The sequence below is a fragment of the Panthera pardus genome, unplaced genomic scaffold (genome assembly GCF_024362965.1).
Source record: "Panthera pardus isolate Hobbes unplaced genomic scaffold, ASM2436296v1 HiC_scaffold_7, whole genome shotgun sequence".
NCBI lineage: Eukaryota > Metazoa > Chordata > Mammalia > Carnivora > Felidae > Panthera > Panthera pardus.
Genome location: NW_026527002.1, coordinates 16,415,707 through 16,440,366, shown reverse-complemented (window position 1 = coordinate 16,440,366; position 24,660 = coordinate 16,415,707). Strand labels below are relative to the sequence as shown.

The 24,660-nt window shown below is 40.7% G+C and overlaps 1 protein-coding gene and 4 non-coding genes across 11 annotated transcripts in view; 1 reads left to right on the top strand and 4 right to left on the bottom strand.

Moving 5' to 3' along the window:
- The window catches only part of TRIM55 (tripartite motif containing 55), a 43,520-nt gene extending 34,972 nt beyond the window's left edge, over nucleotides 1–8,548 (bottom strand). For 5 of the 7 annotated variants that reach the window (XM_019439445.2, XM_019439449.2, XM_019439448.2 and 2 more), the window contains exons 1-3: nucleotides 8,205–8,547; nucleotides 7,460–7,632; nucleotides 1,142–1,307 (exon numbers count right to left, since the gene is read on the bottom strand). In XM_019439445.2, the coding sequence (XP_019294990.2) occupies nucleotides 1,142–1,307; nucleotides 7,460–7,632; nucleotides 8,205–8,372 (507 nt within the window). In that variant the 5' untranslated portion in view covers nucleotides 8,373–8,547. Of the gene's footprint in view, nucleotides 1–1,141; nucleotides 1,308–7,459; nucleotides 7,633–8,204 lie in introns of all 7 variants that reach the window. The other 2 variants (XM_019439446.2, XM_019439444.2) reach the window with 1 other exon arrangement.
- Nucleotides 8,549–18,158: 9,610 nt separating this feature from the next.
- On the bottom strand, nucleotides 18,159–18,231 carry TRNAA-AGC (transfer RNA alanine (anticodon AGC)). Its single transcript has one exon. It is a non-coding gene; the product is annotated as a tRNA-Ala (tRNA).
- A 137-nt stretch (nucleotides 18,232–18,368) lies between these two features.
- TRNAY-GUA (transfer RNA tyrosine (anticodon GUA)) lies at nucleotides 18,369–18,459 on the bottom strand. The gene is given in 2 exon segments: nucleotides 18,369–18,404; nucleotides 18,423–18,459. It is a non-coding gene; the product is annotated as a tRNA-Tyr (tRNA).
- Nucleotides 18,460–18,988: 529 nt separating this feature from the next.
- Nucleotides 18,989–19,081, bottom strand: TRNAY-GUA (transfer RNA tyrosine (anticodon GUA)). The gene is made up of 2 exons: nucleotides 19,045–19,081; nucleotides 18,989–19,024 (listed from the first exon to the last, which is right to left on the bottom strand). It is a non-coding gene; the product is annotated as a tRNA-Tyr (tRNA).
- Nucleotides 19,082–19,439: 358 nt separating this feature from the next.
- Nucleotides 19,440–19,512, top strand: TRNAR-ACG (transfer RNA arginine (anticodon ACG)). The gene has a single exon. It is a non-coding gene; the product is annotated as a tRNA-Arg (tRNA).
- Nucleotides 19,513–24,660: the final 5,148 nt, after the last annotated feature.

Here is a 24,660-nt window from a genome sequence, read left to right as displayed (position 1 = left end):
AAGCTTCAGAACCCTTTCTTCAGAAAAAGGAAGCTAATGTGGAATCCCAGTAGATAAGAGTGAAGCTGCTCTGTCCAAACAGGAGTGGGGTAGAAGTCCTGCCAGTCTGTCCTGTCCATCCCACGTGAGTTCCTAGGGCTCTGAGGGAAATCGTGTGAAACAAGTACCATTCGGTTCTAACATGCCATGACTTGAGGGGGATGGATGGGTGTGGAAGGATAAGGGGAAATAAACCACAAATGGATTGAAAAATAAATAAATGTTACAGATGTCTTGCTAAATTCTGCTTTTTTGGCAGTTATCACTCACTGGTCATGACTGGTATTGCCCAAAAGTTTGGCTTTCACATTTGATTCCAACTCTGACCCTCACAGTAAAATATCTACCAAATGTGGGACCTGTGATTCTTCATAGAAAGGAGCTAAGATATGGAGCTCCTCAAATTCTAGGTGTGGGGAGTGGCTGCATCTATTTGAGCACACAACTGCACGTTTATTTGCATCAAATGGGCAAGTTGCTACTTGCCAATGGATGAAACTGGGTTGGCAGGTTAGTGATAAGCTGGGGACATGCTGTGGTTGGTCAGGGTGAGGAGGCTGACGCCCTGGCGGGGGGTGGGGACATGTGTCAAACTGAGAGGAGTCCTTTTAGCAAGTGGCCTAGGTTGAAAGCCTAGGAAGCCAGTTTAACCTGGACTTGAAGGCTAATACAGTAGGAGTTGGGGGAGTAAAGGCCTGGGAAGGGTGCAGGAAACAGTAGCTTTTTTTAGTGAATGAAGAAAAATTCACTGTGACTGGAGTGAAAAGTTAATCCTTTTGTTATCTATAGTCTAAACTTCAAACAGCTCTGACCAGGTCCCAACACATTGCTTGTCTTCAGCAACCTCCCAGATGCACAAATAACAAGCGACCCTTGCCCTCTGTGCACCTTCCTGAGCCTCGGCACCCCTTCCCTCGCTAGCAGTCCCCTTACTCTCTTGGGGATCTAGTGTGTGGCCATGTTTGCACCAGCACTACACCACCTCACGCTCTGAGCCGCCAGGCCTCAGGGCTACGTGGCTTGGGCAGTCCCCTTCAGCAAAGAGAGCCAATCACACAGAAATTCGGAAGGGGCTGGAGAAGAGGAAGAGAGGCTCTGTTACCTTCTGCCTCTGGAACACGTGAGTTAGGGGAGCCACCTGGCAATCCTTGTGTGCCCCAAAGACCTTGCACAGAGAGCAGGTGGGCACTTCACAGTTCAGACAGTAGATGTTGATGCGTTCCTCTTCGTGCTCCTCACACATGGGCTGGTCAGACTTCTTTTCTGGTCTGGGAGGAGGTGGGCAGATAAATGTGTCAGCTCCCATTGCAGCAAAGCAGAGTTGGTGGGGGGTGGGGGGGTGGGATTAGTATTGCTATTCCAGAAAACTTCCAAGGTCCTGTTCTTGTCCTCGGAAACCTCCAAATTCAGTTGCCCTTTGGGCTTAGCAGTGGTGTGCTGATAGATATCTAACGACCAGCCTGGAGTAGGGGATAGGACATGGACACTCTGATCTGTAGTGTTTGACAATTTCTGTGGTGAGGGTTCCCATCATGGCTGATTTAAACTTATTGACGGTTTAAAACACAGCTAGTAAAATTCCTGAAAATTGTTAGGAGTGTGCTCCAGCACTGTCTGCACACACTTACAAGTCTCTTGAGATACTTTCCAATTATGGGTAAAGAAGGAGTATTTGCTGATAAGCTAAATCTCAAGTTTACACTGGCTTTGCAGAAGCACTAGGTCCCAACTCTACAACCTCCAGCAAACACTTCTCCCACCAAAAGGAAGATAGAGGTGGGCTGGAGGAGTCCAAATCTCTGATTATTAGTCTAGGCACTGATGGAAATAGTTCTGTGTAAGAAGGAATATGTCCATGTGTGCTTCATTAATTTGTTTGGGTCTCTTCCTGCCATTAAGAAAATTAAATGTAAATAATTTCTCGATTGAGGACTTGGCAGGGACTAAGAGTGGGTACTGTGTGCTCAGTGACTGTGAACAGTACTTTAAGCAATAAGAAAAATGCAAAATGCTGTTCTGGGACATGGTGGTAACCTTGGAAGTAAGGACCTCACAGATAATCCCCAGGTTTTAGTTTTCCCAGTAGTTCAGCACCAGCCAAAACTTTTCGGAACTGCAACAGGTAATAATGGAGCATTGGGTTTGTATGTGTTAGTGAGACGATGACCAAGCGAAGAGGAATTGAAAGCATGAAAGGGGAGTGACAAGTCATTACTATTTAAGAATAACTTGCTGTGCAATCACCTGGAACGGCCCAAGTTCACAGTGTGTGGTGGGGCCCTGTATATTCTCCTAATGATCAGTGTGATTTATGTGTGATGATAAAGATCAAAATTATGTCAAATTGTAGTGCTCTAGGCCCCCGCTGGAGAACATGGTGAGAGATGTGGGTGTAGCCTGCCTCACAAAAACCTGGAATTCTTATACATCCTATCTAAAGACCAAGGTTGTTAATAGTTTTCAGAGGTACCTGAAAAATGTAAATACAAATGCAAAACGTTTCTTCATATTCCCAAACACATATTTATAAGCATCGTTATTTAAAAGATTGGGACTGAATTTTTCTGTTGTTATCAAGATCCACTTTTAAAAAACCGCAGGTATTTATGGGCTGTGAAATTGATTATTATGGGCCATGAAATCAATTTAGAGGTCATGACCAGCATTGTTAAAATCAAACTAAAATAGACAGTAAATACATGGGCTACACCTAGTAAGAATAAGTAATGATACCTGAAACTTTTGTTTCTGCTGTACATAGACGCATGTGTATGTTTTACATGCATATGTATGTACATGTATCTAAGTGCACTGGAAACAAAAAGTATATATTTCATGTCTATATATCTATATCCATCCATGTATGTAATGGTCATTGGATCACAATGTAAAATGTACTTCTAGTGTGAGACATGAATAAAATGGTTTGTAAACCATTGATACTGATGTGTGGTACCACATACCTGCAGCCCCAGAACTCAGAGAAAGGCAGAAAATATACTGATTTATATCTACAAATCACTAGGTAGGAGTCAAGTCAAGGAGACTGGGCTGTGGGGGTAAGACCTGGGTCTGGTGAAGAAATTGTATGGGCTTCCAGCTTTGAGATTTTTGTGAAAAGAATTTTCACCTGGTCGCGTAACAATATGGTTTCCATGAAATCTGTGGCTTCCTAACTTGAAATTCTGCCATATCCTTGGAAGTCAATTGAGAAAAGTAAACTCTGCAACCAAGAAATGTATCTTCCTTCCCAGGTCTATCTGTTTCCTCCACAAATATGTGAGTTCCATGAGGGCAGGTTTGTCTTGGTTTTTTTGCTGGATCCCTGGTGCCCAGAACAATGCCTGGCATAGAGTGGTACTCAGTAAATATTTGTTGAATGAATGAGAAATGAAAGAGACTTTGCCAGATGAATGGACAGTATTCCTTGTACTTTAATTCATCTGGGGAAAGCATGTGAAATATGGGGGAAAACCAGGGTCACTTGGCACTCATGAGTGGCAAAGAAACCAGACAACATTCTGAAGACTCCATTTATAAATGACAAAGCCCTTTGGAGGTTCTCTAGAGACTAGAAGTGGTTTGCTCTTCGCTTGTTCAAAGGCTTCTCCACCTCCTATACCTTCTGTCCCATATATCTCCACCTCATAATAATAAATGTCAAGCATGTATCTGGAGTATATGTACTGGAAAATGGCACAGGTGATGCTTCTGTGGCTCACTTCCCTGAAGCATTTCCTGAGGGCAGCTTGCATCCGTGTGCTGTTCTGATGTCAGCAGCTGAACCAGAGCTCAGGTCTGTGAGTACATATTATGTATGTATAAAATATATATATGTGTATATATATACAGTACGTGCAAACACTTTGGAAATGTGGCAACAGCCATAAGGCTGTATGCTTAGTTTTTGGTTGTGATTATTTTTCCATAATGCAATACAGACTGAGAACTATGTCCCTTATTCCTTATTAGGTTTTTCTTGTTTAGGTGGTTACACAGGCCCAGAGTCATCCCCACTTAAAAGCGGGTGTATAATAGAGACCTTTAGACAACTTAAAACATATAACAGACTTGGGTCAAACAGGCATGTAGAATAAAGATGTAAATGCGCTTTCATGAGGTGAGGGTAGCTGAGCTCACAGTTGTGGCTCAGGACTCAGCTTCAGATGCTGGCAGTGGCCCCTAGCCACTCAGTGCTGCCTAGTCTCCAGGAGTCTGTAGCCTGCTGTCTCTGGTCTCAGGTTCCTGGAACCATCCTGGTGAATCCTGAAGGGTAGGCATCTGGTCTTGGTGAGGCATTACAGGTGGTACCTTTGAAGTCAAACTTATCTCAAAGCTTAATTCCAGCTGAGCTTCTCCATGTGGTGGTTGTGTGACCTCAGGCAAGTTACTTAACCTCTTTGAGGCTCAGCTTTTATTCATATCTGAAAATTGGCCTGAGGGTCTTCTAATTAAATACAGCAGAATGAACATGTGCCTTTTTTATTTGTGTTTCCTGTGGAAATCCCACTAAAATGAGAGTGGGGAAATTTTAAAAATCGCATTCTAATATAAGTCAAGAAGGACAAAAAATGAGCAACATGACAGCAGATAAGGGATGTCGACCACATGTGGGAAATTGAGAACTTCTGGATGAAAGGAAGTGACTCTTCTTTCTGCCAAGCGCCTGCGGGGGAGAAGGCTGAGAGTAGCAAGCTGACTTGAGCTGAGGGACCCCAGAAAGGCTCTGCAACTGCGGCAGCCAGGTATTTCGAAGGCAGGAGTGTGGGGGGAGGCTAAAAAGCGGGGCACTTTCTTGCATATTTCGGAAGATTGCTTGAGGATTCGCTCCATGTAAAACAGTAGAATAAACCAACAAAGAGAAAGACGTAGGCTCTAGGCAATAAGGATTCAACCCAGGGAAGAGGAAAAAAGTAGGTGAAGCCCAACGACGTGAGGGCACTGTCCTGACTTTCTGCAGTGAAAAGTCCATAGAGAATGTCTAAATTGAAAAATCAGAAATAGGAGTACACAGATCTGTAGTATACAGATGTCACCGGGTGATAAAGAACAGAAAAACAGCTAAAACAATTAAAAGTGGTTGGCTCTGGGGAGTGAGACTGGGGGGTGGAGAGTGGGGTGGGAGCGTGGGCCTCATTAGAGGTGTCCTAGTACTATTTGAATGTTTAAATTATGTATATGAGTTAGTTTGAGTAGAATATTCAAAGTTTTTAATAAGGTAATGATAATAATCACAATCTCACAGGATTGTTGTGCAGATTAAAGAATTACATGTGATTCATGTGTAAAGCACCCTGAACAGTGGTTGGCACATATTAGTTTTACTTATTATAAAGTTAATTATGATTTTTGTGATTACTATTAATGAAATAAATTCCTTCTCGTGTCCACCTCTCCAAACTGTGGCTAGTTCAGCACCAGGCAGTTATTCTAGATAAGGCCAGGTTTTGTTGAGATCTACGATGTCTGGTCTTTCTGTGGGAGGTCAGAGTTGACCAGCCCCTCTCCTTTCTGCCCCCACACCAATGACTGTGAGCCAGAGATGGGTGCCCCTCACTCTGAATATCCAAGGTTATTCTAAGGTTGCCTAATGTTCTCTGAGGCTCAGGGTTCTGGGCTGGCAAGGCTGCCAGCCTCCAGGGAACACCTGGGTGTATGCCCAAACATGTACCTGGGCCCTCTGTGCAACTTGTGATTTTACTACCAAGTAAAAATGTCCCAAGGCAAGTCTCAAGTTCAAGAAATAACAGTGTAAGAAGAACTTGATAATCAGAAAAACACCACTGGTCCACCCAGCTATAAGCTTCATTGTTGGAAATTTGGTTCATTACCTTTATACCGTTTGTGCACCTGGGCACTTTTTTGGCAGATGCACATGTAGACTTTATAGTTGAAGTAAGGACATGTCTTTTGGTTTTGCTAATGCTACAAGTTTTAACATCTTTCTTCTCTGGATTTCATAACATTGTTATTATTTCCCATGTTTCAAGCTCTCACTGTAGCAAGTAGCAAAAGGAAATTATTGCAATAAATAGAACATGTAAGAAGCTTTTTGGTGTTGCTTAATTAGCTGGCACTTATGAAGCAACTATTCTATGCAAGACACTGTACTAGGCACTAAATCAGTTCTTGTATCAACACCCTTAATAATTGGTTGGTTATTAGTTGACTTTTTTTTGAGACAGTGTGTGTATTCGCATTTTAAAGTAATGTAAAACAATGAAATCAGATCTGTGAAGCAACAGCAGCAACAACAGTATTTTCCTTCTTCTGCAGACACTTTGGAAGCAAAGGAAATAGCTGACTCTGTATCTCTGTAATATGTCATCGGTAATTACTCTTCTTCCCCCACTTCCATCTAGATCCTGGCACTATCTAATTTAGTTTGAATCTTAAGCAGAAACTAATAGCCATAATGATTATAATAATTATATGTTAGATTTATGGAACAGCTTTCCTTCTAAGAGTGCTAGGCTCTTAAAGCCCTGCAGATGTTCCATAAATACATGTGTCCTAATAAGAATCACAATGAGTTCATTTCCAGATGGTCTCAATATTGCTATCAGGCTTTGTGGACTGGACTGACCTGTGTACAATTGAAAAAGGGCTCTTCACACCATGCCTTCTAGGAATGAACTACTACGGTGTTGTCTCTAGGAAAGGAACTCTATAGCCAATGTGATTAGATGAGGAAGAAGCCTTTTTTTTTTTTTTTTTTTTTTTTTTTTTTAATGAATGGATGCATATACTGAGTATCAATCCAACAGGTGAATGCTGAGAGTATGCAGCAAATACAATCTAGAGAGTAGAGAAACATAACCCAAATGCCATCTTCTTCCCCCCACCCACCCATGTCACTAAACTTTAAGTTGCTGAAGGGCAGGACTATGCATTGCTTTGTAACTTCCCAGAGTCCATACAATGATTAACTATGTTAGAGAAATTTGTTTTTTATTATGATCATCTAGACAATTTTAAGGAGAGACTGTTGTCTAAACTAGGAACCGGACTATTTTGGAAAATGCCATTTCTGTTAGTTCTCCTTAAAGTTTTGTACTGTGAATTTTCTGCTATGTAGAATTGGGAGCTACGAAGGACCTGTGAAGTGCAGAAATGTCTAAAATATGCGTAATACAGGGCTGAGAGGGGTAGGCCGCATTATGCCTCTCTCAGTATTACTGAACAGATTAGTGTTAATGAATTACTTCATTCTTAAATTGATGCAAAGTCTTGGGCACCAGCTCCCTTCTCTTTCCATGAGTGATTCTCACACCGGTAAGGACTCACTTGGAAAAACATTTTCCTATAAGACAATGTCTGTGATTGGCAAACGAGCATTGGATAGATTGATCTGTTAGAACAAACAAACAAATACACAAAACCAAGCTTCAGATGGGTGTGACACATGAAGGGACAGTACCTGGTGGACTCCTGCTTATAGATGTCAATGATATTTTCCACCAGCAGGTTCCTCTGAAGGCCATATATCCCATGTCTGTCCAGAACCACTTCGTGTCTACAGGATGGGCAGCGAAACCGGCCCCCTGATGCCACAGTGGTGCCTCCTCTTGTGGGCAAATACGGGTTAGAGGCCTGTTCTTGCCAAGCAAGAAAAGAGGAATTAAGTCATGCCACAGGTAGCTTTTCTGAGACTTCTTTTCACTCTGTTACTACAAACAAGGTCAACTTCTACTTTAAGCTGGCCATAAGATAATCCCTTAGGGCTTTAGCAGCAAGTGGTCCTAAAATACAGGCCCAGCACTTTATCCACAGTCAACCGCCATGTACCATTTTCAGCATGAGGCACTTTTCCATCCAGCATTTTTATTACCAAAAGCTCTAGCCAGAAACTCTAACATTAATGTCTTAGGAAGCAATTCATTTACAATTTTGAAGCAGATTCAAGGTTTTGTTTTGAAGGTTTTGTTCTGTTTTTTTTTTAAACAAATAGGATTCTTAGTATTTAAGTTAAAACTAGATTTGGGAGTAAGGAGGAGTAAGGAGGAGGCAGACAGCAAAGCACAAAGCAAATCATTTAAAAAAATGGTTTTCTTAAAAACGAATGTAGCCTTATAAAGTTTTCTGAAAGAATTCACCTACAAGTTAAGGACTTGATTCCAAGAAGAGAGACTCTTTTTTACCCCCTAAATTCCAAACAAACCTACCTGGAAAATATCACTGGCACATTTCCTACACAGGTTATGCTGACAGGGGAGAATGACCACGGGTTTCGTGAACATCTCTAAGCAGATAGGACAGATGAGTTGCTTCTCCAAGTTATCCATGGTCTGCTGCTCTTTGGAAAAAGACTTATAATTCAAAGATGTGCTCATCTCCTGGCCGTCCCCGTGTGCACTGCCAGGGAAAGGGTGCTCCGAATGGTTTCTGCAAGTGTTTCCTGGAAATAATTCCAAGGATTGGGTGATCAAGTGTCCTTTACGGTTTTTTCGATGGAAGACATTGTTTCAGGCCCAGGTTCAGAGGGGGTGCCTGAGCTGTTTTTAGCAGCGGGGGGGGTCACGTGACAGTGGGCTGACTTGTCCATATAAGCCAGTGACAGGAGGATGGATTCTGACAGGTGACAGAGAACAGGAGCCAACATTCCTGCCCCAGGGAGTGAAGAGAGTGAGTGGGAAGAAGGATTACAAACCCCATTTAGACAGAGTTGTGAGGAGAGGGATGTTGAAGCTGACAGTTGTCAACAACAAATGCAAATATGCATGCCTAGTCACTGAGCCATGCCCTCTGTGAGCACTCAATAAGAACGTGGTGACGGGTTTCTCCAGGACTGGGGAGAATGCAGCCCAAGAGTCTAACTGTGTAACGAATGCATTTCTGCCTGGAGAATTGAGGAAGAAGGTCACCAAAAGTAGTGTGATCATACCATCTTACATGAAAACAAACAAAACATGTCTCAAAAATCATTTTCCTGACTTCACAAGGGCAATCAACTAAAACAATTTGCTTCACTTTAAATTTTTCATCTTTGCAAGAATAGCGGTCTGGGAAAAATTCAAATTTAAAAACTGATTTCAATCCTTTTCACCATAAAAGTATCTACGAAAAAAAATCCAAACACCAGTTGATGATCCCATTTTTTTATAAGTTGTGAATAAAATTCTAGTAAATTCTTTTTTCTTCCATACTGCTCTTCCTCCTCCCTAACTCCCTCCTTCATCCTGTATCCCTACAGTCACCTTCCCCCTCACACACACCAAAAACACAAAGAAAAATTGGCAATCTTTTAAAATATAAATTTAGTTTGCAACAATAATCAGTAATGAGGTAGTAATGGCATATAGGATAACAGACCCATTGTTTCATTTTTCCATAAAGCAGGGAACAGATATCAGTGCTGTTGCCAACCGAAGTGAAAATGGAGTCCTGCTTCCATACCCTGGTTTAATCTGGTCTGAAATACCTATTACACCTCTTTGCATTTGCCCCTCTTCTTCCAAGTTGATTTTTTAAAATTATAGTTTCCCTAGTCATTTCTGATATTCTTGGTCTGCTCTTGAGTCACAAATAACAATTTTGATATTTGCCAGAATTTTGTGAAACTGTTTCATCAATATAGAATTATTTAAAAATTAAAAAATCAGATCAAAAATGAAATAGTATCTGTTTATATGTGATTTACTTGCAGGTTTATTTCTCCTTGATTTAAAAATATTCAAACATTGAGCACATCTTGTCAACATATCCCCAGTGTGCACTTAATTACCAGTAAACAGTAGGCCAGTGTGACTGGTTATGTATGGTCTTATTGCTGTGTGCACTGAAAGCTTATTGAGAATCTAATAAACTCTATTAGTTAGCAATAAGTTACATGTGTTCATAAACATTTCAAGGATCTTAGGAGAATTTTGTTATTCCTTTCAATATCTATTGAGTAAAGAAGGGAATTGGGTGACATTTTTTTATTGAGTTAATTCAGTTCACCTAGCCCAGGCAGTTAACAGTATTTATCATCACATGGGCTATGGAGGTTATTTTCTAGGAAAGATAAAGTTTCTACTGTAAAAGATTCATCAATCTAAGAAAAAAACAAACTAATAATGTACAATGAGCCAAGCCCATCCTTATTAGAGGAATTCATTCTTTCAAAAAATACTCATTGAGTGTCTATTGTGTATCCCCATTGTGTTCAGCTCTGTGGATTGAAAGACAAACAAGACACAGGTTACTGTCCTCAAGGAGCTCAGTATAACAGCAGAAATAAGACATGCATGTACAGAACCACAGTACAAAACAAAATGTGATAAAGAGCCACAAAATTTCAGAGTTGGATTCATCAGGAGGGCTTCATGGGTGAATAGTATCTGAATGATCCACTAAGAACTTAGACAAATGGATGTGTAGTTATGTGGGGCATAGTTGGGGCTTTCTAAGAAAAGGCACAGAAGCAAAGACAGTGAGGCACAGGAGTGTGGGGAATGCTCAGAGCGTATGGTGCTTTGGGCTGGAGTGCAGAGCATGCTGCTGGCACATGAGCAGGTCACAAATACTGGGCTAAAGAGTTTTTAACACTTAATAAATTAGTCAACAGGAAGTTGTTGAAAGTTTCTCACAGAAACATTTCTGTGAGAGCTGTGCATTGGTTAGATTAGTATCACAGTGGTGGCTAGAATACTGAAGGCGACCTAGATAAAGACCAGATGGGAGATTGTTGCCAATGCCTAGGTGAGAGGTCATGATGCCCTGGCACTGGGCGATGGCTGTGGGGAAGAAAAAGAGGAAAGGGACTCTGAGGCTATGAAATTAGAATCCACAGAGGTGACTCAGATGGTCTGAGTATGAGCAACCACCAGTGATGCAGTGAGAGGTGCACAGTGAGTCAGGAGACAGGCCTTCTATCCAGTTTCCATGTCTACCTTGCTTTGTCATCTTGGGAAACTGACCTCACCTAGCTGGATTTCTGTTTAATCTGTAAGTGAGTGGTGTTCATAACCTAGGCTTAACAGTATTTTTAGGGGAAAAGAAAGAAAAACCCTTGAAATATTAATTTTGACATTGAGAATCCCCAATTCAATTATGTGATGCTAAGTTGATCCTATCCTCTCCTCTGTTTTTCTGTTTCCTACTTTCTGCCTTGTACTTTTTCTTAGAACTGCCACTAGGAGACTACCCAGGAAACTAGCAAGAATCTCATAGGAATAAGAGTCAAATCAAGTCAACTATATGCCCAAATTATCGCCTTTCCCTCTTTATCTTCTTTTTTCCATTCTTTGTTCCTCCCCAATCTCAGAGACCAGGAGTCCATGAGGTGGGCATGTGAATTAAGAGTGGGACATAGGAGTAGCATTCTGTTCTAAAGAAGAACCAGAAAATTTTAGTCTGCTCCCAAATCATTCACAAATTTCCCTGAATGATTCTGAAAATTCTGAAGCTGAATGAGATTTGAAGCTAACTTCAAGGCTCTGGGATTTCCACAGACGTGAAAGCCGGCTTAGTTTCCCAAAGTTGTCTTTACTGTGTAGGAGTGATGTACAACTTTCCCTGCTTCTCGTACCCCAACCCGCCACAATTAGGACAGGGGGTTAAAACCAGTTGGGGCAATTTTACATGGGGGATTGGTTTAGTTGGAAGCCCCAATCACTCCTCATTCCTGAGTCCCACCAAACTAGGGCAGGGGTATGTTTACACACATTGAGGAGATGAAGCAAAACCACCATTGCTGTCACCTCCTGGAGGACCAGCAGTTTCCCAATCCCCCCGATAAGTCAGAGGAAGTAAGATGGGTCCCTAAGAACCTGACTATATGCCCAACAGCAGACTTGGCATTAAGGCATGATAACAAAAAGAGAAGACTTTTGACTTTTTTTCAACCTCTAGCTACCAGGCTAAATGGACCCAGACTTCAGAGGACAGAGCATAGGAGTGAAATGTGGATTTCAGTGTGTTGCTCATCTCAGGAAGGAAGAAAAAGGAGTTCTAAAGTCTATTACTTTTAGTACTATGGTTGACCCTTGAACAATAACTTAGGTGTTTTTTTTATGGTACAGTACTATAAATATACTTTCTCTTCCTTACAATTTTCTTAATAACATTTTCTTTTCTCTAGCTTACTTTATTGTATATAATACATATAACATACAAAATATATGTTAATTGACTTATCAGTAAGGCTTCTGGTCAACAGTAGGCTATTAGTAGTTAAATTTTGGGGGAGTAAAAATTGTATGTGGATTTTCAACTGCACGGGGGGTCAGCACCCCTAACCTCCACATTGTTCAAAGGTCAACTGTATACTGCCACAACAAACATAATAAATCTGTACAGAGTACGAATCACTACTTATAATAGCTCTTTATAATAGGTATTATTTCCACTGAACCAACTGTAACTCAACAAAGTAGTTGCCTAGTCATATGGCTGCTAGCTGTGAAGCAGATTTAGAGACACATCTTTTGACTACAGAGACCATGACCTCACCGGCTAAGCTATACCACACTGCTCTATAGCACACTATCCATTAGAATTTTCTGCAGTGATGTTAATGTTCTTTATCTGTACTGTCTAACCTCTATCCAAAGGTGGCTATTGAGTACTTGAAATGCGTATAATGCAATTCAAGATCTGAGTTTTAAAGTTTATTAAACTTGTGTTTAAACAACCATATGTGGCTAGTGGTTACCATATTGAACAACCAGCTCTAAAATATGTGATATGAAAAAATCTTGGGGGAAAATTGGAGTGTATTTGAAGGATTCTCCCATAGGAACAAGGTCCCCTTCTTATGAATTTTATACCTTTTGGTCAGAATGATATGAAAGTCTTCTAAGCCTAGAACAGTTACAAGAGCAACATCAACCCTTCATCCCAACTTACAAGACAAGAGAAACCATCCTGGGAATAGGAGGCATTAGAAGAGTCCCAGGAAATCAGTGTCAGGAGTGCTAACTTTCCTGAGGATTCCAGAATTTTCTCAGCATTTCACTTACCCATGTTCTCTTTGTCTCTTTAGCCCAGGTAACTGAAAATCCAGGTACTTGAAAATCATCAAGGTTTAACTCAAGGAGATAGTCATTCATCAAACAGAGCAGCAGACTTATGGTCAGATGGAAGGTGAGCTAAGAGGAAGTAAAAAATTGATTTGAAGCAAAGCAGTGAAGCAGAGACACTGTAGCCCTGCTGGAAGGAAGAGAAAACGAAAGGCACTAGAATGCTGACCTTGCTTCTGGCTCAATGTTTAAGGTAGAGAGGGAGGAGAATTCTTACTTGTTCTACCCACCAGAGGTGAGAAAGTTGGTGGCTGACTAAATCATTAAAACAGGGAAAGAACACTGGATGATGTGGGTGTGGAAGCAGAGAATTAGGGACTGCTTAAGAAGGAGGTTTATTTAGCCTGGAACGCTAGGGCATGAGTGGACCAGGACCTTCAGGTCAACTCCAGCACCAGTCACACATCTCTTGAAAGTCAATTTAATTCCATCCCAAAACAAGACCCATTCTTAATATTGTGCAGACCAGGTCCTCTTAAAACCAAGACAATGAGGTTATTAATTGTTCCCTGCAATATCCATCCATCCATCCATCCATCCATCCATCCATCTCTCCCTCTCACCATTCTTCCCTCTATTAGTGAGAGCACTAATATATGACCAGTGGAGATAAGGCAGCACTTCATTTGGGATTTAGATGAGCTGGTGTTCCAAGAGCCAGGCTCTGTTGATCAGTCCTGTTAGATATAACTCATCTGACCACAGGAGGTGTATGTAGAGTATAATGTTATTTCTTTTGGTATTCTGGGGTTCAGGGTGTGATCTGGAAAAGCACCTTTGAACCATTATTTAACCATATAGCAACTTTACAAGTTACTTGAAAAAAATATAACCCAGAACTCTATTTCCAGTAAAAGGACTCTTGCAATCTTTTTACACCAAGGACTCAACTCATGACATCTACAAAATACTTAACATTTTTCCTCTGTCTACATTGTCAGTCTCTTCAATTTAGCTATCTGGCAATAGGTAGGTTGGATATCTGATTTAAAAATTTTTAATGAAAAGAAACATTTTACAAAATATAAAATCAAATGAGTTAACTTGAAAAGTACTTTACAGAAGCTAATACCATGGCATTTCTTTCATTAGTTTGCAAACTTCTGGCTGTAAGCTTTTCTTCTTGATAATTACTCCTCCAAATCCATTGTTTATACATTTCAATTTATCATAAATATCTCTCAGGATATATTAGAAAATTAACATATTTTACTTTCCTCTGAACATTTCTTGGCATAATTCAAATGCCAGAAATAAATAGTGACAGTCCCAACAAATAAATCCTTTAGCCTAAGGCCTTCCCAATGGCCATGTCTGAACTTATATAGGCTCCAGGCCCTTCTTGACTCCACCTTCAGCACACACAACCCTTCTCACCTTCCCTCCACCTCAGCCCCCTGATTGATTTTTCTGAATTCACTCTTGTTTTCTGCAATCTGTTTCTCATATGTCAGTCCTTATTTAAATTGCACTAATGGTCATATTACCCACAGGATAAAAATATTAATCCTCATTGTGGTCTCTAAGGCCTGACATGATCTGCCCCTACCTACCTCTCTGACCTAATATCCAATAGAAATAAGATGTGACATACATATATATACGTATATATATGTATATATACGTATATATATGTGTATACATATGTATATATAGTGTATATATATATATAATTATAAATTTCTAATAGCCACATTAAAAGACAGAAACAAATGATATTAATGTTATTAATATATTTTATTTAACCCCCCAAAATATAAACTATTATTTTAACATGTAATCAATATTTTAAAAAATGAGACATCTGTGAATAGAGATAGTTTTACTTCTCCTTTCCAATCTAGAGGCCTTTTACTTCATTTTTCTTGCCTTATTGTACTGGCTAGACACCTCAGAATGGATATCCTTGCTTTGTTCCTGATCTTGGGAGGAAAGCATTCATACTAATAAGTATAATGTTAAGGGTGTGTTTTTCATTGAGGCCCTTTATCAAGTTGAAGGAGTTCGGTTCCCTTCCACGTTTGCTGATAGTTTTATTTATTTATTTTTTAACGTTTATTTATTTTTGAGACAGAGAGAGACAGAGCATGAATGGAGGAGGGTCAGAGAAAGGGAGACACAGAATCCGAAACAGGCTCCAGGCTCTGAGCTGTCAGCACAGAGCCCGACGCGGGGCTCAAACTCAGGAGTGAGTGATCATGACCTGAGCCAAAGTCAGCCGCTTAACTGACTGAGCCACCCAGGCGCCCCATGCTGATGGTTTTAAAAATCAGGAATGGATGTTGAATTTTGTCAAATGCTTTTTATGCATCAAACTAAGATGATCATGTGGTTATTCTTTTTTAGTCTGTTTATTATGATGAATTGTTGATTTCTGAATGTTCAACCAGTCTTGTATTCTTGAAATAAATCCCATGTGGTCAATGCTGTATTTTCCTTTTTTGTATTGTTGGATTTAATTGACTAAAATTTTTACGTTTATGTTCATGAAGGATATTGGTCTGTTGGTTTCTTTCTTTCTTTTTTTTTATAATGTCTTTGCCTGGTTTTGGATCAGGACAATGTTGGCTTCATAGCAAGTTGGACAGCATTTCCTCTTATTCAATTTTCTGAAAGTCTGTGTAGAATTGGTATTATTTCTTCCTTAATTGTTTGGTAGAATCCACCATGCAAGCCATCTGGGCCTAGTGCTTTTTTTATGAGAAAAATATATGGGTTAATACAAGTAAAGTAACTAGAACTGTGCTTGGTTTACAGGAAGTGCTGTTAGCTGTTAATTTTTTTAAATGTGTCTATATTTTCCATTAAAGCTTATAATGTGTACTGCAGAAATTAGAAAATATTTTAAACTTTTAAGGAAGAAAAAAATCACAGTGATGCTACTATCCAAAGATCACTACTATTAACATTTCAATTCATTCTTCAGTCTTTTCTACAAATTAATGCTTGTTTATATTGTTATTATTTATATTGCCCTGTATGCAATTTATTAACTTAGCATTTGATTAACATTTCCCATGTAAATAGTTCTTAATAAGTATAATTTCAATGGCTACATATACTCCATTATATGGTCACAACATAATTTAACTATCATTTTGTATTTTTAGAATTGTCCTACTTTCCCTCCACAGTAGATCCAAGCATCTCTTTCCTGTACTCCCATATATATTTATATAAACACACATGCAAACCCTCAGAATATTCCCTCCAGGCCTTCCCTTTATGGTAGTGTTAACATACTCTGACAACAGTTCATGTTTACAGTGTGTTCACTATGTACTAGGCACTGTAATAAGGGTATCATTATTATCATCCCTATTTAACAAATGAGGAAACTGAAGTACCATGATGCCAAGCAACTTGCCCAATGTAACTAGGTAGGGAATGTGAAAGCCAAGAAAGGCCATCAGGTTCCACAGCCCATGTGACTAACCACTATGCAATAGTGCCTCTCAGCTTATACCTTTAGACTTAAAAAAATTTTTTTTAAACATTTATTTATTTTTGCGAGACAGAGACAGACAGATCATGACCCAGGGAGGGGCAGAAAGAGAAGGAGACACAGAATCCAAAGCAGGCTCCAGGCTCTGAGCTGTCAGCACAGAGCCCAACGTGGGGCTCCAACCCATGAACGGTGAGATCATGACCTGAGCCAAAGTCAGATGCTTAACCAACTGAGCCACCCAGGTGCCCCCCTTTAGACTTTTTAATAAGAATTCCATTCCATACCTAAGTTGCTGATCCTGAGATGTTTGAGTTCTTACCCAGCTCACCTGCCCTAACCATGTGCTCCCACCTGGATTTGGAGAGCATTCCTTCCACTTATTACCCATTCCTTGATCTTTTAGTCATTTATAATTTCACTGTCAGCTCCTCCAGTCAGCCAGTTAGAGTACTCATAATCTCAACTGGAAATTGAGACCTAACATCTGATAAAAGGATTCCTTTTCCTACTTTATAAATTTGTTTTTATGAAAATAATGATATATTTTATTTTATTTATTTTTTTAATAATGATATATTTTAAACGAATCACTATACATTCAATTTAAAGACTTTATTGAAAAGAGTAAAGTGAGATAAAAATGGAGACTGCCCTAGAAAATGAAAGATATACCAATAAAATGCAGCAGGTTGTATACATTAGTACAAAAAAAATACAGGTTGCCTAGAACCCTAAAATGAACATGAGATAAAAGAATTATCATTTACTAATTGTAATCCTCAAAAAAGATAGTATTTCTGCCTTTGTCTTTTTAAATTTATGTTTTGTGTTGAGAACCACAGTATAGTTTCAACAGCTTTTTAAAGGCTATATTCTAGTAAATTAGGATAGGGAGCATATATTTCCAGAAAAGCCTTTGTGTGTGTTCTGCTCAACTTCTGAATCTTTCAGTGAGTGTGTGTGTATTTATTTTGTTTTTGTTTTGTCTTTAACAAACTAGACTATGCTCAAAATCAGCCCTAAGTAGAACTTTTTTCCATTTAATTCCTTTTCAGTGCTGGTCTCCAGTTCTCCACAGTTACTCCCCAGGAGGAAAAGGGCATTAGAACCCCTCCTTCAGTAGCCAGCTTCTAGGTTTAAACCCTTCCGCTTCCTCACCTCTCTTCAGGTATCTTTATCCTACCTTAGTAGATCGGCCCAGAGTTGGTCACCTCACTGAAAGTTGACGTGGAGCGGAATACTTCTCGCTTCGGCTTAACGCTAAGTTGAAAGTAGCCAGCGTCCTTTTCCAAGCTCAATGTTTTTTGCGTTGTTTTTCTGTCAGTCCCCCCCCTTAAATCCGGGCAGTTTAGTATCAAATGGGTCCTTGGAAGTGCAGCGATCGAGTACAAATCACAAAGTGGGAACAGATGGGACTGCAATCTGTAGCCATTTTTGGACAGAAAAAGAACCAATTTCGTGAACCTCCCAAAGTAAATGGGTCTAAAAATTTTAAGTTGTAAGAATAAACTCCGTCAGCACCCATTATCCCTCGTCTGGGGAGTTTTAGGAAACGGTAACCTCAAGTTCGCCTTGTCTCTCACTTGCCTGAGAGCTGATTTCAAGTTCTACTTGAGTTGAATGAGAATCGAAAGAAAAACTATTACACGGAATGAGGAGAAAAAGGCTGGAGGATGCGGGCATCGATCCCGCTACCTCTCGCATGCTAAGCGAGCGCTCTACCATTTGAGCTAATCCCCCACCGCTGGGCACGGCCGGTTATCTCTTCCCCTAGAGAGAGGTCAGAGCATTTAGAAATGAAAAAAATGTTTTTCTTGATCACGTTCTTGATCTTGCGTCACAGCTGAGGCCAAAGTAACAAAAATCAATAAACACCCTCCTTCGAGCCGGAATCGAACCAGCGACCTAAGGATGGCTAGGAACATCAGGGCCTACAGTCCTCCGCTCTACCAGCTGAGCTATCGAAGGGAGCGGGGAGGCAGAGTGCCGACTTTTCTTTATAATGTTTACTTATTTTCTAAGCTTCACGTGCTTTCTACCGCGTTTCTTTCCCGACTCCCAGGTTTGCCCATCACAAGGTATCCTTCTGGTGACCCCACCCCCCCACCCCCATCTTCTCATGGCCTTTGGAAAGTGCGTTCGAGTTGCCCCCTCTCCCCGGAGCTCTGAGGAAAAGAGCAGGCGGCTGGCTGGCTCGGGACCTTTCTCTGTATGCTCAGGGGACTCGGGAAACGCCAAAGACGATTTAGAAAGGAGCAGAAGGCCGGGACCTGGCAGCCGCTCCGCAGAGCGCAGACTCACTTCGGCGCTTGTCACTAGGACAGCACGTCCCCGCTTGGGTAATTCACAAAATATTTCATACGGGGGTTGCTGCCATAGGCCAAAACTGGAGCGAAAGTACCAGAATCTCCAAGTGTTCGTTGGAATATTATATTAGGAAAGGAGACCCGTGGAAAGGGCCGTAAATCGTAGAAAGTTGGCAAAAAGCATACTTGTCTCCTTCGAGCCGGAATCGAACCAGCGACCTAAGGATGTCTCCTGCCAGGAAGTCAGCTACAGTCCTCCGCTCTACCAGCTGAGCTATCGAAGGGACGGGCAAACTGTCTGTGCCCCTTGAGACTCAATGTTCAAGAACCCGAGCGAGCACAGCTGCGGGCTAGAGACTGAATAGAGCATGCGTACTCCGGGACGGGGCGGGGAAGGGAGTAAATGCCTGTGTATTGTTTCACGCGTGCGCAGAAATACAACCTGGCTCCCCTTCGTGGGATCCTGACAGACCCCGGAAAGGACCCCTAATGCGTGTGTCCTGGAGCTAGTGGTACCAAGACTCAGCAACTCCGACACCACCTTCCTTTACTTTTCCTTTGCCACCCTATATTGGGAGTGACTGCCCGAGTGTGGCCTTACCACTCTAATCTGTATGTCCCCTCAGTTTCTCCCTGTGTGGAGGGCCAGTGGCGCAATGGATAACGCGTCTGACTACGGATCAGAAGATTGTAGGTTCGACTCCTGCCTGGCTCGGCATTTTTTGTCACAATGATTTTTTTAAAAGCAAAGATTATTACTTCTTCAGGGTTCCTCAAGTCACAAATGCCGAGAGTATTTTACTGCACTTCGAGTCCAGAAATCTGTTGTGCGTCGCTTCCAGTGCCGCCCCGTCGAACTCTCTCGAGCACTAAGGAGAGGCAGTCGCGGCCGCGCGGCTAACTGCCCGCGAGAGCGCTTCCGACACGGGCGGGGGGAGGCTCTGGGGAAAGCTGGGGAGATCAGCCGCTCAGGAACTCCAGGTAGGAAGCTGGGTTAGGGAAAGTGAAGCCCGCAGTGCCCGTGAGGAAGCTGGTTGAAGTGCCAGGGCTGCTTCTGCAGTAGCTTCATTCGTCGGGTCTTGTAAAATAATTGAAGACTTTAGTCACCAAAGTCACGAGAAAAACTGCCCACGCACACGCCCTGACAGTGCTGACGAAAGAAAGTTAAGGTATTTTTGATTCGGTTCCTGTTTTACATTTCATCTTAGTGTTTCGAGCCCCTCCTAGGTTGTAAGCATAGCATAAAAACCATGGAGTAACTTGGATTTTGTCCTCAAGGGTCTTTTAACGGAGAGGGCATAATGTTGGTTTGAATACATTGGATTTTTATTTTGAAGTTATTGATCTTATTTTTGGAGAGTAGTTTAGAATTCTCTTAAATTTGCTCAAGGAAAATAGCAATTTCCAAAAGTAAAAGCTTTAAAAAAAAATGAAATTCAGGAAGATATAAGTTAGGGAGGAGAAAATGTGGGGTTAGGAGAAAGGACTGGTTTTTAACTGGGAAAGCAGTCTCCTTAAGGGCACATAAACAGTTAAAGGAAGCTAAAAATTGGGGGGGGGGGGGGACAAGTACAGACAATTTGAACAAAATGATGGTGGGTTTTGTTTTTGTTTCCTAGTGAACATTTTGGCATTTTTGCAGGTAACAAGCTAATATTTGTTTCAAGTTACATAGTATTCCTGAGAGTTTTAAAAAATTACCTCTGTGGGAAGTTGCGGCCATATGTTGCAGGCCTTCTCCCAATTTTGTTGACAGAACTTTCAAAATGAGTCTCCAAGGAAAGAGCCTCCATCTTATTCTTACCTTCTTCTCATTTTACAAGGGTGACAAGTAAGGGGTTGATTATTTGCAGAGGTCACGGTCATGGCCATCATTGCACTGTGGGAGAAACTCTAGCTTCTTGGTGTATCCCCTTCTTGCACTCTTTCCCCAGCAGTCAGCCAGACCAGAGTAACACCCTCCAGGAGGGCCAAGATGGTGGGGGATTTCTGACTCTCTTACTTGACAGAAAACAACCATGCCTGGACAGCCTAGTGAAATGTAAAATCATTGAGGATAAAGATGAAAGCCTAGGCTTTCAGAGATGGGGACAGAAAGAAACAAAACAAAACAAACAAAAAACAGGCTAGCTACAAAAGAATGAAAATCAGATTTTGATCAGATTTCTTATCAGCAATACTGGATGCTAGAACACAGTGGAGCAAGATTCTTGAAGTTCTCTGGGGAAATAATTTTGAACCCAGAACTGTATAAACAATCAAAGTAGCAATCACATATGAGAATAAATAGTTCACACTTGCAAGGTGTCATAAAATTTAAATCCTATGATTCCTTTCTGAAACAAAAAAATAAACATTACTTGAAGATGTTATACTGATTGGGTTCTCTAGGAAGCAGGAGTTCACACAGAACTAGAGTATAAAATTATAGTGGGGAGTAACATCTGTGAATGGAAAAGGAGAGGACACAGTATTAGGTAAGGGTAGTTAAGCAGCAATGTGGACCTGATAGGCTTGGTACCTGCAGAGCAAAGATTTCCCTTCAGAGGAGTCCTGAATTGGGTAGGAATGACTAGGTTTTCAGACCATCACTTTGCTCAGTCATAGGCCAAAGGCTGAATACCTTCTCTGGAAAGCTGAGGTAGACCCTAAAGGAGGTAACACCTGGAGGCTCTCAGTTAACTATCCTCTCTGCAGCTGGGCAGTTCTTTCTTGAAAGGCAATCAATCTAGCAGCAAATCTCTGTGTCTGCCATAGATGTACTTCAGAAAAAAAAAAAAATCCAAGAAGAGGAGTACATAGAATTTAAGTAAAAAGGGAACCAGCCAAGAAAGCAATCAGGACAAATTAGGAAAAAACAAAAGGTGTGTCAGAGGGCTCTAAGAAGAAAGGGGAGTCTTTCATAATAGTGTGATTAAGGACCAGGAAGACTTTAGAGATATGATAACGGCTTGTCACTTTCTCAAAAAGCAAGCCAAAGATAATTAGAAATTTCTGGAAAAAAATACAAAGAGCTTTATAAAGAATTCATGGTCCATGGCACAAAAACAGACACATAGACCAATGGAATAGAATAGAGACTCCAGAATTGGACCCACAAAAGTATGGCCAACTAATCTTTGACAAAGCAGGAAAGAATATCCAGTGGAAAAAAGATAGTCTCTTTAACAAATGGTGCTGGGAGAACTGGACAGCAACATGCAGAAGAATGAAACTAGACCACTTTCTTACACCATTCACAAAAATAAACTCAAAATGGATAAAGGACCTGAATGTGAGGCAGGAAACCATCAAAACCCTAGAGGAGAAAGCAGGAAAAAATCTCTCTGACTTCAGCCGCAGCAGTTTCTTACTTGACACATCTCCAACGGCAAGGGAATTAAAAGCAAAAATGAAGTATTGGGACCTCTTGAAGATAAAGAGAAAGGAAACAATCAACAAAACTTATAGGCAACCAAAGGATTGGGAAAAGATATTTGCAAATGACATATCAGACAAAGGGCTAGTATCCAAAACCTATAAAGAACTCACCAAACTTCACACCCAAAAATCAAATAATCCAGTGAAGAAATGGGCAGAAAACATGAATAGGCACTTCTCCAAAGAAAACATCCGGATGGCCAACAGGCACATGAAAAGATGCTCAACGTCGCTCCTCATCAGGGAAATACAAATCAAAACCACACTGAGATACCACCTCACGCCAGTCAGAGTGGCTAAAATGAACAAATCAGGAGACTATAGATGCTGGCGAGCATGTGGAGAAACGGGAACCCTCTTGCACTGTTGGTGGGAAGGCAAACTGGTGCAGCCACTCTGGAAAGCAGTGTGGAGTTTCCTCAAAAAATTAAAAATAGATCTACCCTATGACCCAGCAATAGCACTGCTAGGAATTTACCCAAGGGATCCAGGAGTGCTAATGTATAGGGGCACTTGCACCCCAATGTTTATAGCAGCACTTTCTACAATAGCCAAATTATGGAAAGAGCCTCAATGTCCATCAACTGATTAATGGATAAAGAAATTGTGGTTTATATATACAATGGAATACTACATGGCAATGAGAAAGAATAAAATATGGCCTTTTGTAGCAATGTGGATGGAACTGGAGAGTGTTATGCTAAGTGAAATAAGTCATACAGAGAAAGACAGATACCATATGTTCTCACTCTGATGTGGATCCTGAGAAACTTAACAGAAGACCATGAGGGAGGGGAAGGGGGAAAAAAAAGTTACAGAGAGGGAGAGAGCCAAACCATAAGAGACTCTTAAAAACTGAGAATAAACTGAGGGTTGACGGGGGGTGGGAGGAAGGGGAAAGTTGGTGATGGGCGTTGAGGAGGGCACCTGTTGGGATGAGTACTGGGTGTTGTATGGAAACCAATTTGACAATAAATTTCATAAAAAAAGAAGATATTTTTGGAAATGAAAATAATATCCTATAGCAGCTAGTACAATGACAGACACTTAAGTGTTTGATCTATAGTTGGCACTAATGTCCTTATTTCATGAGTTAGTTTTGAAATTAGTACCTATGTTTATTAATATCTATATTCTTGACATGGTTTCTAGCATGCATCCAGCATTAAAAAATATTCATTACAGATCTGCAAAGTTTTGCCAAAATAAAATGCTTGAAGGGAAAAAAAAAAAGAATTCATGGTGCAAATATAAAGCAAACCAAAATCTGGCACAATTTTGAGAGACTGATGGTGTATATTTATGGACTAATTTTCTCCTACCCCTCTCCAAATTCTAATACTAACCCCCAGTACCTCAGAATGTTACTGTATTTGGAGATGGGGACCTTTAAAAAGATAATTAGATTAAAATGAGGTCATTAGGGTGGGCCCTCATCCAATATGACTACTGTCCTTATGAGATTAGGACACAGGGAGAGAGAACACCAGACATGTGCATGCCTGGAGAGACAACCACGTGAATACACAGCAAGAAAGTGGCCATCTGCAAACCAAGGAGACAGGCCTCAGAAGAAATCAAACCTGCCGAAATATGCATATGAAAGAACTTTCAAGTTCTTCCTTTCAGTTGAAACCGTTCTGCAGAGCAGGAAGCTCTGCCAAGAGATGTTAAATAATTTCTTCAGGATAAACTCTTCAGGTTGGGGGAGCAGGGCTGAACTCAGGTTTACTGATTCCTCATCCATAGCTTTCTGTAAATGTGTACTGTTTCCAAGAAGGATTCCAAAAGATTGGAATGAGAACATTTGTTTGTTATGAGAAACCACAGAGATAGCATTTTCAAGGTTAGAAAGGGAACCATTCCGGATAACTCCAGGAGATACAGTTCATTTGTGTTATTTGCAGTAGTTAGGTTCTATATAGTCACCACAAACAGTGGTTTAGTGAATACTGAACCTTTGCTTTTAGGAAAAATACAAGGTTAAGTTCCTGTGATCCTCTGTTCACAACATTACCTTAAGTGATCTATATGTGTTTTGTGTGTTACTGTTTATATACCTTATTTAATTTATATTATTGTGAATGACCATGAAATAAATTTTAGCAAGTAGGAAAATTTGCAAATATGGAATCAGGATGATTGGGCCAAGCTAAATCCTGAATTATAAGCCAAATCACTATATCAGAAGATTTTAATGAGACCAACCCTTGGCCCCCTACTTCTCTTAAGGAGGTTAAAAGGAACCATTTGCACTACAGGGAGATTGCAAGACTGACCCATCCAATTCCCAGGGCTCCATAAGACTGCAAGTTCATTTGCAGTCTTTCACACTCAGGAAAAGTAGAGCTATCATCTTGTTCATACAGTGTCTTTCCCAAAGGTAAGATTTGGAGGACTAGGGCTGGGAAAAGATGTTGCAGGGAGATTTTCTTCAGAGATT